Source organism: Dipodomys spectabilis, unplaced genomic scaffold (genome assembly GCF_019054845.1).
Source record: "Dipodomys spectabilis isolate Male_0828 unplaced genomic scaffold, ASM1905484v1 ptg000357l, whole genome shotgun sequence".
NCBI lineage: Eukaryota > Metazoa > Chordata > Mammalia > Rodentia > Heteromyidae > Dipodomys > Dipodomys spectabilis.
Window position 1 is genome coordinate 437984 of NW_024871034.1, and position 15381 is coordinate 453364.

The 15381-nt window shown below is 33.5% G+C and overlaps 1 protein-coding gene across 1 annotated transcript in view; it reads right to left on the minus strand.

Annotated features, from left to right (window-relative positions):
* Diaph2 (diaphanous related formin 2) overlaps window positions 1-15381 on the minus strand; it is a gene marked incomplete at both ends in the record, with an annotated part of 465900 nt that overhangs the window by 424242 nt on the left and 26277 nt on the right. Inside the window, 4 exons of the mRNA XM_042665841.1 lie at window positions 3632-3740; window positions 6348-6484; window positions 10352-10421; window positions 10501-10575. Coding sequence (XP_042521775.1) covers window positions 3632-3740; window positions 6348-6484; window positions 10352-10421; window positions 10501-10575 — 391 coding nt within the window. The remainder of the gene's footprint in view (window positions 1-3631; window positions 3741-6347; window positions 6485-10351; window positions 10422-10500; window positions 10576-15381) is intronic.

Genomic DNA, 15381 nt, shown 5'->3' on the forward strand with positions numbered 1-15381 from the left:
AAAAGAAGGAAAAAGATGCATGTGGTTAATCATAGATATTTCAGAAAAAATGTTCTACATAATAAAACATTTAAGATATTTATGAAATGATAACATATTCAAGAAAAACTATGCTAAGTTTTGGAAAAATGTGATGTACATTTGGGAGAGAACATGCTTTACAGCCAGAATATTAAGATGGGAGCCACATGGGAAAAGGTCATACCATGTTTACTAAGTGAGCAATGGATTATAAACATAGATTGTGGACTAGGCAGTCATAGGTCAAGCCTGTAATCCTATGTACTCAGGACGGTGAGAGGATCACAGTTCAAAGCCAGCTGGGTGCTGGTGGCTTACACCTATAATATTAGCCACTACAGAGGCTGAGATCTGAGGACTGTAGTTCAAGCCAGCCCAAGTAGGAATGTCCAGGAGACTCTGCAATAAACTATTCAAAAGAAGTTGAAAATGGTGATGTAGCTGAAGTAATAGAGCACTAGCCTTGAGCAAAAGAGGCTGAGGGACAGCACCCCAGCTCTGGCTTCAAACCCCAGGAACAGCACCAATATAAATAAATAAATCATTTTAAAACACATTTGTGATTCTTAGAACATATGTAATCATTTGAATATAACAAGAACTATGGGATAAAATTCTATGTCTTTACAGTTAATAGAAGGTGCATGGATATTTAAGGTAGAGAAGCAACTGAATAAAGAAGATAAATATATATATATATATATATATATATATATATGACCATAATATACATATAAATGTACATGGGCATGTGGGTAAATACAGAGGAGGACAAGAGAAAATAGGGAAAGAATTACTGAGAAGATCAAGAACAGAAGGGAAGAAGCTCATTAAGGAAACAGAAAAGAAGAGTTAGAAGCAACCAAAGAGCAACAGAGCATGCTATCTGGAAAGGCAAGGGAAGTAAAACTTTCAAGGAGGTTGGTGGTCTGTAGCAACAAGTGATCAAGATTTGAAAGAAGTCACTGGATGTTGAAATTAGAGAATCATTATAAACCTTTAAAAATATAGGGAGAGTGCTGAGTTTTGAATGGTAATTTGGAAAGAGTAGAAACAAGTATAGATTATTCTTTTTGCCACATGCAGAACAAAATGAAAAGGGATGAAAGGCTGGCAAGAAGTGTGAAAAGAAGGTAGTGCAGTACACGAGATAGAAAATGCTCCTGATATGAAGACGTTAATGAAGACAGCACCTAAACACCTGTAATTTCTTATGTATTCCTTTAAAAGACTGAAAAATAATGAAAATCCTATCCTACATACCAAATTTCCCTTCAAAGGTGAGTTAGGAAAACAACTCTACAAGGAAAAAAACTCCTGGAAGACATTAATAACCTGTTTTAAAATCAAATAGGGGAAGTATATAGTTGTTATTTAAAAAGATAATTAGTCTTGTATTTTAACAAAATTACTTCCTGAGACTGTAATAACATTTTGAGAAGTCTCAGGATATTACCAAAATAGAAAAGTAATTTTGTTAAAAAAAAAGCACTAATTATATTTTTTAAACATATTTAAACTTTTGTTTTTCGTTTCTGCATTCTGAATATATTTTTGAACTTTTAGAGAATTATTTTTTCATTGACATTAAATACGCCTAACAAAAAGCCCACTTCACAATTCTTATGAGAGCACTAAGCTCTGTATATAACAAAGTACTAATATTTGTAGCTCATTAAAATAAGGAATTTCAAATTGTAGCTTGCATATGTTTGCATCTATAATCAGTGTTCAACAATTTCCTTAGTACTTAGCAAGATGTCTATAATTCTTCCATATGTTATTTGTTAAACAGTTACTATTTTTTCATTTCATTGTATACAGCTTGCTGAAGTCTAGCAAATGTCAGATTAGACACATCTCTTGGGGTTAAACTACTGTATGGTAGAGGTATCATTTTAAAGGATAAGTAACATAATATATCAAAGTTGGCAGCTCAAAAACCTAAGTCAAATCATAGTTCTACTTCCTTAACAGCTGTGTGTTTGTAAGTAGGTGTTATCTCCCAGAAACTCAATTCCTTAATCAGTAAACTGCAGAGGATAATACATAACTCAGAATTATTATTAAAAATTAATTTTTAAATGGTATAGAGAAAGCATACAAAGAGGTGACATTGTTCACAAAGAACTGTACTCATTAACTGATTTAAGAAATGATAATCTCTCTGTACAACACCTTAATAACAAAAATTATATTAAAAACATTTCTTAAATATGTAAATATTCATAGCTCAAGTGTGGTGAATTGAATAAGGAATGTAAAAAGTTGAATATAATTAATTACTATTTTCCATAATACAAATGGTGCAAGCAAAGTACCAACAAATACATATGCTTTAAAGTCAAGGAAATTTAGTTAAGTCCAATCATAAGAATAACAACAAAATTTCAAAAAGGCATCTAAAAAAGAGACAGATTTCAATCTTTCACTAGAGGTAGGAAATTTTATTAAGATGAAATTTTATGACAAGAAGGAAAAGGAAAACAGTGGAAGCTATCTCAATTTAAAAAATCATAACATATTTGATATAAAAAGGACACATAAAAGTATATCAAAATTTTACTCATAATTGAAGTAAAACAATTGATACAGAAAAATCTTTAAATATTTGAAGAAGTATTATATTTTTATTACATTACAGATTCTATTTAGATAAGCCAGTTCATTTATCTGATTAAAAAAAACAGTATAACTTCATAAAATTAAATGTGGAAATATATTCTCTGTTAAATGGCAAAGCAAGAGCTTAAAACACATCACAAAGACCATTTTTCATGGTGCATTTAATGGCATAGACACTGATGAAAAAAAAAAAAAAAATTACTATCCGAGACCAAACTGGCATACAATTCTAGCTTTCACAAGGTGTGTTACCTTTCCACAAGTAATTTTTCTCCCTCAGTTTATTCATCTCAGAAACAAAATAGAGCCAACATTTATAAAAGATTTTGAGAAATTAAATGCTATATGCAAAATAAAACATTTTATACAAGCCCTTATATTATAAATATGGGCAATAAAAATGAGTTCTCACTAATCAATAACAAAGTCAGTTGTGTCATTACCAGAATCCACCTAAGAATAGTCAACCTGTTTTGCCATTTAGGTTATGTCTACACAGGGCATTTAGGTTAGGTTGTGTCTACAAAGGGCTAGTACATGGACTCTGACATACGGGTTGCAATTCAAACCCCCAATTTGGTAAGTAACACCTTCAGCTGCTGTCTGAATGGCACAGAGAGATGTGTTTAATTTTCTAAAATTTCTACCAAAACCCTAAGTTTTCTGTAACACTTGCAACAATGTGACATTGATTCAATTATTGTTTTTTGGCCAAGAGTATTACTGAGGCCTCTATTTCCACATTTTATTATATTAATCACTAAATTATGATATCAATGATAATCATAAGTGCCATATTTATAATTCAGAAGTAGTTTTCCTAATTTTAAACAAATTTTATTCCCACAAACAAAATGTGTAGCATCATGAAGTATTTTACTTTTACACTGCATTCTATTTAAGTACCAGCTAAAATGCAGTTGGTGTCATAGAAAATAAGTACTCTAAATATAACTGAAAGCAATTTAAAACAAGAGGAACTCACCTGTAACTGCAAGGCCTCATGAGTTTCTAATCCTTCCACAATTAGTGAAAATCGTTCCCTGTTATTTCTTTCTGCTGCTGCCGTAATAGCCCCTAAAAGTTTGTCTAGGCTGTAGAGCGAGAGAGCGAGAGAGAGAGAGAGAGAGAGAGAGAGAGAGACAGAGACAGAGACAGAGACAGAGAGAGACAGAGAGAGAGAGAAAACAGAAAACAGAAACGACAAATATTTCTTACACGTTTTGCACATATATTATTCCATGTACACTTATCTATTTGATTCCAGTGTTTACAGCTTATATAGCTTTGTATGTCCCTCCCCAATGGTACAACCCCTGTTTTCACTGTATTTGATGTTAGTATAATTTGGGGAGGGGAAGGAAAAAACAAATTGTTTAAATAGGGATACAGGTGGACCCATTGCAACAATGAAATGTACAAGATGCTCTGTTGAAAAACGAACTTTACAACTTTGGGGGGGGGGGGTGGGGGTGGGAATGGGAAACAGGAGGAGGCAACAATGCTTGATAAGAAATGTACTCATTACCTTGCTCAAGTAATTGTAACCCCTCTGTACAGTATTTTCACAATAAAAAAGACTTATGAATAATAAAAAATCTTTAGTTATTTTGTACTTTTTAAAAGAAAAGTTAATGTATGTATTTATAATATATAAGACAATATTTTGAACCATACATATTTGGGAAATGGCAAAAATCAACCAAAGTAATGTATACATGATCTCACATACTTGATTTTTGTGTATACATGACACTACTATTGTAGGTACAATAATGTACAACTCATTATATTAAACATTCCTTCTAAGTGAAATAGTATTACAATATATAGATTGTTCTTTTGCCAATATACTTCTACAAGTCAAATACCGATGGTTTTTAAAAAATTTTAGAGCATAAAAAATTAATTGGGAATATAGCTTCTGTGTGAACCTTTAAAAATAATGCTTGTGGATCACATACGTGGCTACTCAGTAAGCAGATATCTGAGGATTGTCATTTGAACTTGCCCAGACAGACCAATCCAAGAAACTTATTATTTCTAATAAATTTTTAAAAAGCTGGAACTGAAGGCATGGCTCAAGTCGTAGAGTGCCAGCTATGAGCAAAAAAAGTACAGACCCTAAGTTCAAGTACCAGTACTGCAAAAGAAAATTAAATTAAACCATTTATTCAAGTGTAAATAGAGTGACATTTTAAAAAGAAAAGTTCCTAGCAATTAAAAGCATCAGCATAAGCAGTGCAATGTGGCTAATGCCTGTAATCCTAGCAATTCAGGGGGCTAAGATCTGATTTGAAGCCAGCTCAGGCACGAAAGTCCATGAGACTCTAATCTCAAATTAGCCACCAGAAAACCCAAAGTGCCACTGTGGCTCAAAATGATAAGAACACTAGCCTTAAGCAAAAATCTCAGGAATAGGTCCACTATCAAGTTAAAAAAAAATTGTACGTAAGAAACCAATTCATCTAAGCAAAAGTACTGGTATCTCCATACAATGCTAAGATCAACTTAAATTCTATGTAGTATTCTATTACTAACAAATGATATCTAAAATTATAATTAAATCAAAAATTGTATGAGGTTAGTGTATAATTTATGGATTAAGAAGTGAAAATATTTACAAAAATATTGACATACAAACTGATTTTTATATATAGCATTAGGAAACTATTTTCGCTATTGGTATTTCATTTGTTATCATTGAGAAAAGAGTTAAATTTAAACATAGCATACTTTTTAACATATGTGTTTTTGATCTCTAAGGATGGTAGCTAGCACTAAGCAACATCTCATTTATTCAAAAGGTTTTAAGAAAGTCAACATATTAGAGCATACATCTTGCCAGGTGCTACTGGCTGAAGCCTGTAAATCCTAGCTACTCATGAGGCTGAGATCTGAAAATCTTGGTTCAAAGACGACCCAGGCATGAAAGTCCAGGAGACTTTGATCTCCAATTAACATCCAGAAAACAAGAAATGAACCTGGGGCTGAAAGTGGCAGAGTCCTAGTCTTGAGCAAAAGAAGTCATGAAAACACCCAAACCCTCAGTTTATGCACCAAGAACCAAAGTCAAAAAACAAAAACCAAACAAAAATACTATGCTCAGCTCTATTTTGATTTACATGGAAAATATCATTATCACACTATGTTTTCCCAAGAAATATTTTGTCTTTAGAATATATTTTAGAAGCCATGGCTTCTTAAAACTAGACTCCTTACTGACATGAACTTCTAACTTTCGCTTCAGAGTCAGTATTATTACCATGTAATTAATTGCCACACCTATACACACACACACACACACACTATCAACAACCTTGGGTTCTTTTTAACAGGTTAAGTTATTTCATTTTGCAAATAATTTGTACAAAATTTAGTGAACATAAGTGAGTGAAAAAAATAACTTTCAGAAGATAATAGTATAAAAGAAAACAGTGAATTCAGTGAGTCAAAAAGCATGACATACAGTGGGGGAGATGGGTGTGTATTTATCAATTTTTAATTCATCTTTGAAGAATTTCCTTTTAGGATTCTTTCTAAACCTACTTTTCACACTATCAACAAAATACATACACACAATATAAAATATTAACCCAAACTTTCCTACATCTAATATATTTTCCATGTAAAAACATAAGTAAGACTTAATTTCTCAAGTATCGTTTTAAGTATATAAAGTAAAATACAGTAATACTTACATGTTGTCTTCTCCAACAATACAAATAGCAGAGAGTAATTTTACTATTTCAGTCATCATGTTGGGTTGTTTGGGGTCAATTGCTCTTGCCAATAGGAAAAGGCTCCTTTCATCTCCCAGAATTCTTTGCAATCCAAACTAAAGAAAAAGGAAGAAAGAACTTCCATTCAAATTAAAATGGCTATGAAACGTAACTTCCATGTTTAAAAAATGTGACTTAAGTAACTTTTTTTCAAAAGCAAATTCTTCCAAAGTAAAATTCTACCTAACTATATAAACGGTTTTCAAATGAAATTACATCTTTGTTTCTTTATTTGAAATGACTGCATCTTGTACTGTGCTCATGTATGACCTCCAGTAGCCTGCACTAAGAAGTACATAAAAATTTCAGGAAAAATATAGGATCAGTATTTTTTTTTGGGGGGTCCGGTCGTGGGGCCTGAACTCTGGGCCAGGGCACTGTCCCTCAGCTCTTCAGCTCAAGGCTAGCGCTCTACCACTTGAGCCACAGTGCCACTTCCGGCTTTTTTCTTTTTGCTTATGTGGTGCTGGGGAATCGAACCCAGGGCCTCATGCATGCAAGGCAAGCAGTCTACTACTGAGCCACCTTCCCAGCCAGTATTATTTCAACAAAGAAATATTGGCCACAAAATAATATGATTGTAAAATTCTTCATATGTTACTTGGTATCCCTGGAAAAGTCTAGAATGTCTGGTTAAATTGCCCAGTACAGTGAAGGTAAACACAAATTTTTGGTTAAAATATAAAATCTCTATTTTATATTATGAGCCACTTAAAGCAGTAAACCTTGGTATGGATTTTCCCATACCTTCTTACAGTTATACTCCTATATCAAATAACCACAAACACTTTAATAGCAAAGAAATGCAACCTGGTTTTTAAGAACCACAATTAAGCAATGGAGACACCATTTTCACATAGGTTTTAAGCTAAACCCTACATAGGTTTACGCAAATGCACAAAGGTCTAATAGATATATCTTTGAGACTTGTTATACCAGGAAGACAGTGTTTAGTTTCATTTTTATCACACAAATTACTTCTCAGCTTCTCATAACTATTTTTCTTTCATTTTAGTCAAATGGTAAAGTCTAACATTTCATCAGATTACATTTGCCACTTTAAAATAAATTTTAGCTAAGTACTAAACATAGGAATGCTAATAATAATAATTTAACTTACAAAAGAACTTGTGGTAGGGCAAAATATACCTAATGCTCTTAAACTTACAGGTCAAATCAATCAAATGAGATTGAAAACATTTAATTCTCTTAATTTTTACTTGTTTAATAATTTCTAGCATGTAGGGAAATACTATAAAACTGAAGATATAAGAAAAAAATTTGGAAAAGCATCAATCCAAATATAAGAATAAAATTATGTCAATAGATATTAAGAAACAATGGATTGGTTTCATGGTCATACTAGTATAAGCACAGGGGGAAAGAGTTTTCAGAATATGCTAAACCTTAAAGGACTAAGATAACTCAATGCTTTAAGATTTTAAGAATTTATTGCAATGCAACCTCTGTTTTTTCTGGATCTGGCTTATTTCACTTAATACAATTCATAAAATTCAGTGTCTTATTGTAATTCTCTTCTGCAATCTGTTTCTGTAGAGGTCTTATCCAAATTTGAAAAACAAAGTTTTTTCAGTTAAAAAGAAGAATTTATTGCAATACAATATTTATTCCTACACAATGTTAATATATTGTATATATTTAAATTTTAATAGTTATGCCAATTGTCTCATGTGCGTATGCTTTAAAAGAACTGTTTATTCATGTTGTAAGCACCTATGTGAAAGACATAAATACAGCATAAAATCTAACCTTAGGTTAGGATAATCGACACCAAAACATCATGTTCTTCAAAACTGCCAAACCATTACAAAATAGGAAAAATGTGCTGACGTATCAAGGTATATCCTGTAGGAATAGGATTTCTTAGAAAGGCTTACTACTACTAAAACTTCCTGGGGTGACTATTCTGATTGTAAGTCTTTGACAGTTGACAAGGGCAGTCAGTAGGAATTTGTAACTAATCTTAAATTTGCAGATGGGGAGCATGATCAGCCATAGGTTAATTCATTTTCCAAATGCTATGTCAACTTATTAGTGGCAATATATAAACCGTATCTCCTGATCTCTAGTGCTTTGTTCCCTTTCCATTATATTATTATGGTTCTCAAATGCAAAAAGAAATCTATCATCAACTCTTCAGAAGCAATGTTCAGTTAGCACTTCTTGTTAGATATCACATACTTTGTAGCCAGATTAAAGAACACAGAAATAAAGAAATTCTGTACAGAACTGGTAGGAGCCTTTTTATAAGACATTACCAGAAACACCACTAAGAGTATATTCTATGAAGGAGACTCATGCCCACCAGCAATCATATTTGACACAATGCAATATTCCTTGAAGATCATAGAACATATGCATACTTATGTGTAATTACATATTCCTAACAAAGACTGTTTGCAAATTATTAAATATAATTGCAAAATGGGCGCCAGTGGCTCATGCCAGTAATCCTAGCTACTCAGGAGGCTGAAATCTGAAGACTGCATTCAAAGCCAGCCAAGTCAAGAAAGTCCATGAGACTCTTATCTCCAATTAACCACCAGAAAACCAGAAGTGGTGCTGTGGTTCAAGTAGTAGAGCAGTTGCCTTGAGCTGAAGAGCTCAAGGACAGCACCCAGGCCCAGAGTTCAAGCCTCAAGAATGACTTGGGGGGGGGGGGGGGGGCGAAACATCGCTTATTAATAGCTATGGTTCACATGTGGCAAGTTTCTGATTATTGTTACATTTATTTCTATTAAGAATTTTAAGATTATTAAAACACCTTCTAAAGGTAATTATGTAATTAAGTGAATGAATTAGCTTATAGTATTATACTTATAGCTATATAGAGGGAGAATTTATAAGACAAAAGAAAATTTAGTGTAAATTTTACACTATTCTACATACATGGTATTGTATATATTATATAAAATATAATATATATTATATAAATTATTATATATTATGCTTTTGGAGGCATCGACCTGCGTAACCCCATCTGAGCTCCTGTGTGCCCTGAGGGTGCATCCAGGCATGCATTCCTCTGCGGGAGGAAGGAACACCCTTTCCTCCATGCGGGGCAAAGGTTCTGCGCCCAGCACCAGAATCAGGTGGTGGTTTGTAGAAAGTGGCATTCCTGCTTCTCCTAGTTAACCCCATAGAACAATGCCTCGAGACTCCCTTTGTGTACTCACTTGTGCTTTACCTACTTTTACAACCTTGATTACTGAAACTACTCCACATTTGTTGACAAGGATTAACTTTTCCTGCTTTACTGACTTAAAAGTTAAACTCTCATTGTCTGTGTTCCCTTAAAACTGTTTAAGATTAACTCTCTGCCCCTGACTGAAGATTTACTTCCCCTGCCTGTGTGCTGTACATAAGTATGTGAAGTTTCAATAAACTTTGTCTATACCCGCATGGTGTATAGACAAAGTGCCTATACCCGAAATCTCGTTCCCAGGTCCCACTGTGGAAACAGTAACATTATATAAAGCCCCCTGCTGTCATCCAGAGATGTCTTTTACAGGCTAACTCACTGATATCATTAGAACATAAAAGAGAAATCTTAACCTTAAAATGCCCGACACACAAGTAAAAGCTTATCCTTGATAATTTGTTTTCAATTGAATAAAACCTCTCTGAATGAAAATTGTATTCAACTTTTAAAACATTTAAATTTCCTATTACCATAAAAAGAAAAAAAAATTACCAAAATTGGAAAGAATACTAGTAGGTTTGTACAACTGCAAAACTTACCAATAAATATTATATGAAGTATTTTGAAAGTTATAATGATTTGCATCATAAAGACTCTTGTAAAGTGAATAAGCACACACTATTTTTTCTGTTTCATACTTTTCATAACATTAGGCAAGTTTTCTTGTTTCATAATAGAGGCAGAAATAAATACAACTTACCTTATTATTCATAAATGCTTTGAGGCATTGAATAAGTTTATACTGATTCTTTTTATCAATATTTTCTTGCCTAAATAAAAAAAATAGATCATATTACATTGCATTTCAAATTTCCCTTTTGGTGAAATTTTTTAAATGTTTTTTCTTACTGTTTTTTGTCCAGGAGCTTTTCCAGCACATCTAAAAGGAGTCCCAGACCTTCATGACCGAAGTTGTTAACCCAGCTAAGAAAGAAAGAGAAAAACCAGATAAGTTCCTTTATTTTAAACAGTAAATATACAAAATGAAATTTTGGTTTTCAAATCTGATAATATTGTCTTTACATGTATCTATTTTTTTCTATTTCCTTTGTTTCAAATATTTACTCTCTGAGGGTACCTCAGAGATATTCCAAAGCATAAAACTCCAACACCAACTTTGAAAGGCTTCAAGGTGCAAATAACTATTTTGATGCAATAAGGTTTTTGCACTATGAGTCTTCTAACCAAGTATGAACTTTTTTATTTCTACTCTACATAATATTTATCTCGTAAGGTCTGATTTTATGATTGTTGCCACATACCTTACCCACCTGTATCAATTACTAGCTCCATAAATAATATATTTATCTTATTTACCTTTCCATCTTATATCTCATTTAGTAGAGTGCCTTATACATCATCACTAAATATTTATATCATGTATAGCCAACACTAAATTGATTCAATAAATTTAAATTTGTAATTCAAATCTAATTAAATTTACTACTTTTTGTGGCAAAAAGAATAAGGAGTCTAAGCTGAGTGCTGGTGGTTCACCCCTGTAATCCTAACTACCCAGGAGGCTAAGATATGGGGATCACAGTTCAAAACTACCTCTGGCAGCAAAGTCCATGACACTCTTATTTCTAATTAACTGATAGAAAGCTGGAAGTGGCTCTGTGGCACAAAGTGGTAGAACACTAGCCTTGAGCAAAAGAGCTCAAGGATAGTGCCCAGCCTGGAGTGCAAGCTGGAGCCCCAACCAAAGGGAAAAAAAAGAGACACCATCTAATACTGCTGCAGAAGTCCATAAACATATATATATATATATATATATATATATATATATATATATATATATGTAGCAGACTTCTGAGAAGCAAGAATTAAAATATATAATCTCTCTATGCACACACACACACAAATGTATGTATATATATTTCGTGATGCTAGGGATAGAAGCTAGGGCCTCATACATGTCAGATAAATATTATAGCACTGAGCTGGTCCTCATACATGACAGAAATATTATAGCACTGAACCACATCTCCAGGGTCTATTCCATTCCGCAATTTTTAAACTATCATTTCATAGCTAACTAAGGTGAAGCTAATCAACATAGCAGAGAACTCTATTTGTAGGAGAATATCAGAAAGAGTGATGGGGTCACTGAAGAAAATATATTTTACAATAGCTGATATTCAAAACCAATCAAATCAAGAATATATCTAGAAGCTCATTTTAAACAGATTCTGCTTTAATTTCTGTAATGGAAACAAGAAAAAAATCAATATGGCATTTTAATGTTAATTGGAAGCAAGCTACTATACAATTAAGGCATGTAATCACCCAGAACAATGAGCTATCTTCTCTAAATATACTTGATAATCAGTGGGATGGTGGGAGAACGATAAAAGGACATCAATTCTGAGTGTAATATAGTTTCTAATCTATGACAGCCAAAAAATCACCATATACTATAGCACAATATACCAATATAAATATAGGTATATACAATGAATAACATTGCAGTAATGTTAAACCAATTTATAAATACAACTTTCAATATCTATCTGCCTTGGCATTTGGGACAAAAATCTGTAATTTCTTTAAAATTAGTATTTACAAATTGTGTTCAGTTTCTAAATTTTAATTGTATTCCCATATCTAGTGCTAAGTTTATCAGGATTATTTCTTTTTAGGTGTAGGGAATTGTTTGACATAAGAACATGATTTATATTTGTTCATTTGAAATCAGTTTACCCACACATGCCAGACAGTTTCAAATTGTGCAATTACTATTGTTTTCCTCAAAAGTGGGGGGGGGGGGGACAATGGAGAGATATAATCATGAAACCTAAGTGTGAGGCAGAGGGAACTGCTTATTACAAATTAAAGAGAAGTCTCAACTGAGAATATTTTAGGCTGATGGACAGAAGTGTCCTCTAAGAAATCACTAGACTTTTTTAAATGGAGAGAATAGGAGCCCCAAAGAGATGGTTGCTAGGATAACAAAATAATTATGATATAGCATGATATAGAATCTTTGTTCCCTTTTGTCTTGCTAGTACTGTCTTTCAGGTGTCAGTTTGTGGTGCTTACTGTTTATACATTTTTCTGTCCTTTCCTCCTTTTCTTCCTTCCATATTTCTCTCTTCATATGAATGTATGAAGGTGTATATAAACACACATACATGCACAAAACACATGACACACATACACTAAAACACACATACACTACAAATGAAATGAGGTAGGTTTTTTAAATTAATTTTATCTGGGTACTCTGGCTCACACCTGTAATCCTAGGTACTTAGTAGGCTGAGATCTGAGGGTCAGGGTTCAAAGCAAGCCCAGGCACCAAAGCCCATGAGACTCATCTCTTGAAGTAACCACCAAAAAGCCAAAAGTGGAGATGTGGATTAAGTGGTAGAATGCAGGCCTTAACCAAAATCATTAAGGGACAATGTATAGGCAATATGTTCAAGCTCCAGAACCAATTCTAGGGGGATAAAAAGTAGTTCAAAGCAAAATGTTAATTATAATACATGAGTTGGTATACCAGAAGTAAAAGTCAGTGATTCTCAAACTATGCTTCCAAACCAGTTTCCACATCTGGACTTGAATCACTACCATCCTCATCTCTGCCATCATGTCCCTGGGATTACAAATGTGAGCAATCATTCGTGACTAGTATTTGAATTTTTATACAATATATAAAATAGTCCAAACATATTTCACTTCATCTATTCATGGGCAAAAAAATAAGACTATAATTATTGGAAACTCATTAGTTACTTATATTTAATTTTAACCACATGTAATTTCTGGCCAGTTCAGATCAGCATAATCATGGAAATTACAAATAATTGGGGGTGAAAAGGGCGGAAAGAGAGAGCATTGATAGTTCATACAGAATCATGACAGTAAAAACTATATTTATGAGTTAAAGTCTTAAAATTGAAATATATTTCAATCTTTCACAAATTCTCAGGTCACTATTTTTATCTTTTTTTTTGGGGGGGGGGGGGGGGGGCCTGGTCGTGGGGTCTGAACTCTGGGCCTGGGCACTGTCGCTCAGCTCTTCAGCTCAAGGCTAGCGCTCTACCACTTGAGCCACAGCGCCACTTCCGGCTTTTTTCTTTTTGCTTATGTGGTGCTGAGGAATCGAACCCAGGGCCTCAGGCATGTAAGGCAAGTGCTCTATCACTGAGCTACCTTCCCAGCCTAAGTTTCTAGTTTTTTACTTCTTCATATTCAACAGTTTGAGATATCTATTTTGCAAAAGAAAGCTATACTAATGTTAATAATAATGAAAGTGAGAATCAGAAGATTTACCTGCCATCCCAGACTAACAAGTGGTAGATATAGTATGTAAAACTAGGTCCAAAAAATATAAGAAGTCTGTTTAAATATGTCAGTAGTTTCAACTCAGGGTCTCAGATTTGCTTGGCAGTTACTCTACCACTTTAGCTATGTTTTCACCACTTTTTCCTTTTTTTTTAAATTATGAAAATACCGTATTTTCATAAGGGGTAACAATTATATAAGCAAGGTAAGAGTACATTTCTTATCAAGCATTGTTGCCTCCTCCTTTGTTTCCCCTTACCATCCCTGCCCTCCCATCCTCCGCCCCTCCTCCATTCCCCCCCCCCCCCCCCGGCCAAAGTTGTAAAGTTCGTTTTTCAGCATAACATCTTGTACATCTCATTGTTGCAATGGGTCCACCTGTATCCCTATTTAAACATAATTTGTTTTCTCCCTTCCCCTCAACAAATCATACCAACATCAAATACAGTGAAAGCAAGGGGTTATACTGTGGGGGAGGGACATACAAAGCAACAAAGAAATATCTTATAAATATGTTAGAAACAATAGCAAGAAAGAAAAACATCTGAGTCCAAACCCAGGGCCTCAGGCATGCAAGGCAAGCGCTCTACCACTGAGCCATCTTCCCAGCCCCTCAGGTCACTATTTTTTAAGTGCCAATATATACCAATCAGCATAATTAAAGGAAAGAAAATCTTACATTTAAGGAAAAAGTATCAGAGCATTCATTTAACCCTAAATCAAAAGAAAGCAAGATCCTCCCCTCTCTACCTCTCAAGGGCTAAATAAAATGGAAAAAAAGATAAAAATCTTTATAAATGTACGTTTTTTATTGAAGAACAGGATGACATTTGTTACCTAAGTTTCAGTTTCCCAAAAAACTCAGTCTTTTCTCCATGAATTAGACTTTCAGACTCTTAATTATTTAATTATATTCCATGTAAACATAACTTGTATATTTGGTAAACAGGAGTTCAGTACATTATACACAATGGAGACTGCATGTCTATTTGTGGTTTGAGTGACCAGATTTATGTCTATTAAAAGGTTAAAGTTAAAATTAGAAGTTCCATACTGAGTCCCACAAAGCTGTACAAGCAATTGGTCTCATGTGACAGAGTGCAATATTAGTCATGTCATCCCTTTATCACTATTTGTGCAATGCTAAAGTCTAGTATCAAGGGTTATGTGCTCTGTACAAAGGATTTATTTCTCTCTAATGGTCTTCTATTCCCATGTGTAATCTCATACTACAAATCATTGGAACATCAAATAAAATGAATGGTAGTTCAGCTTCATGGGAGAATTCAGAAACTTGGTAAAATTTTAACACATAAAACCAAAAATTCAAACAGTTAAGGGAAGTTTAGAAGATTATTGTTAAGTGCTTTCTTGTTTATTTAATGCCAGTGTTGCCAATGTAATGCTTCTCAATGCAATTAAAACCCAATCTTAGTTATA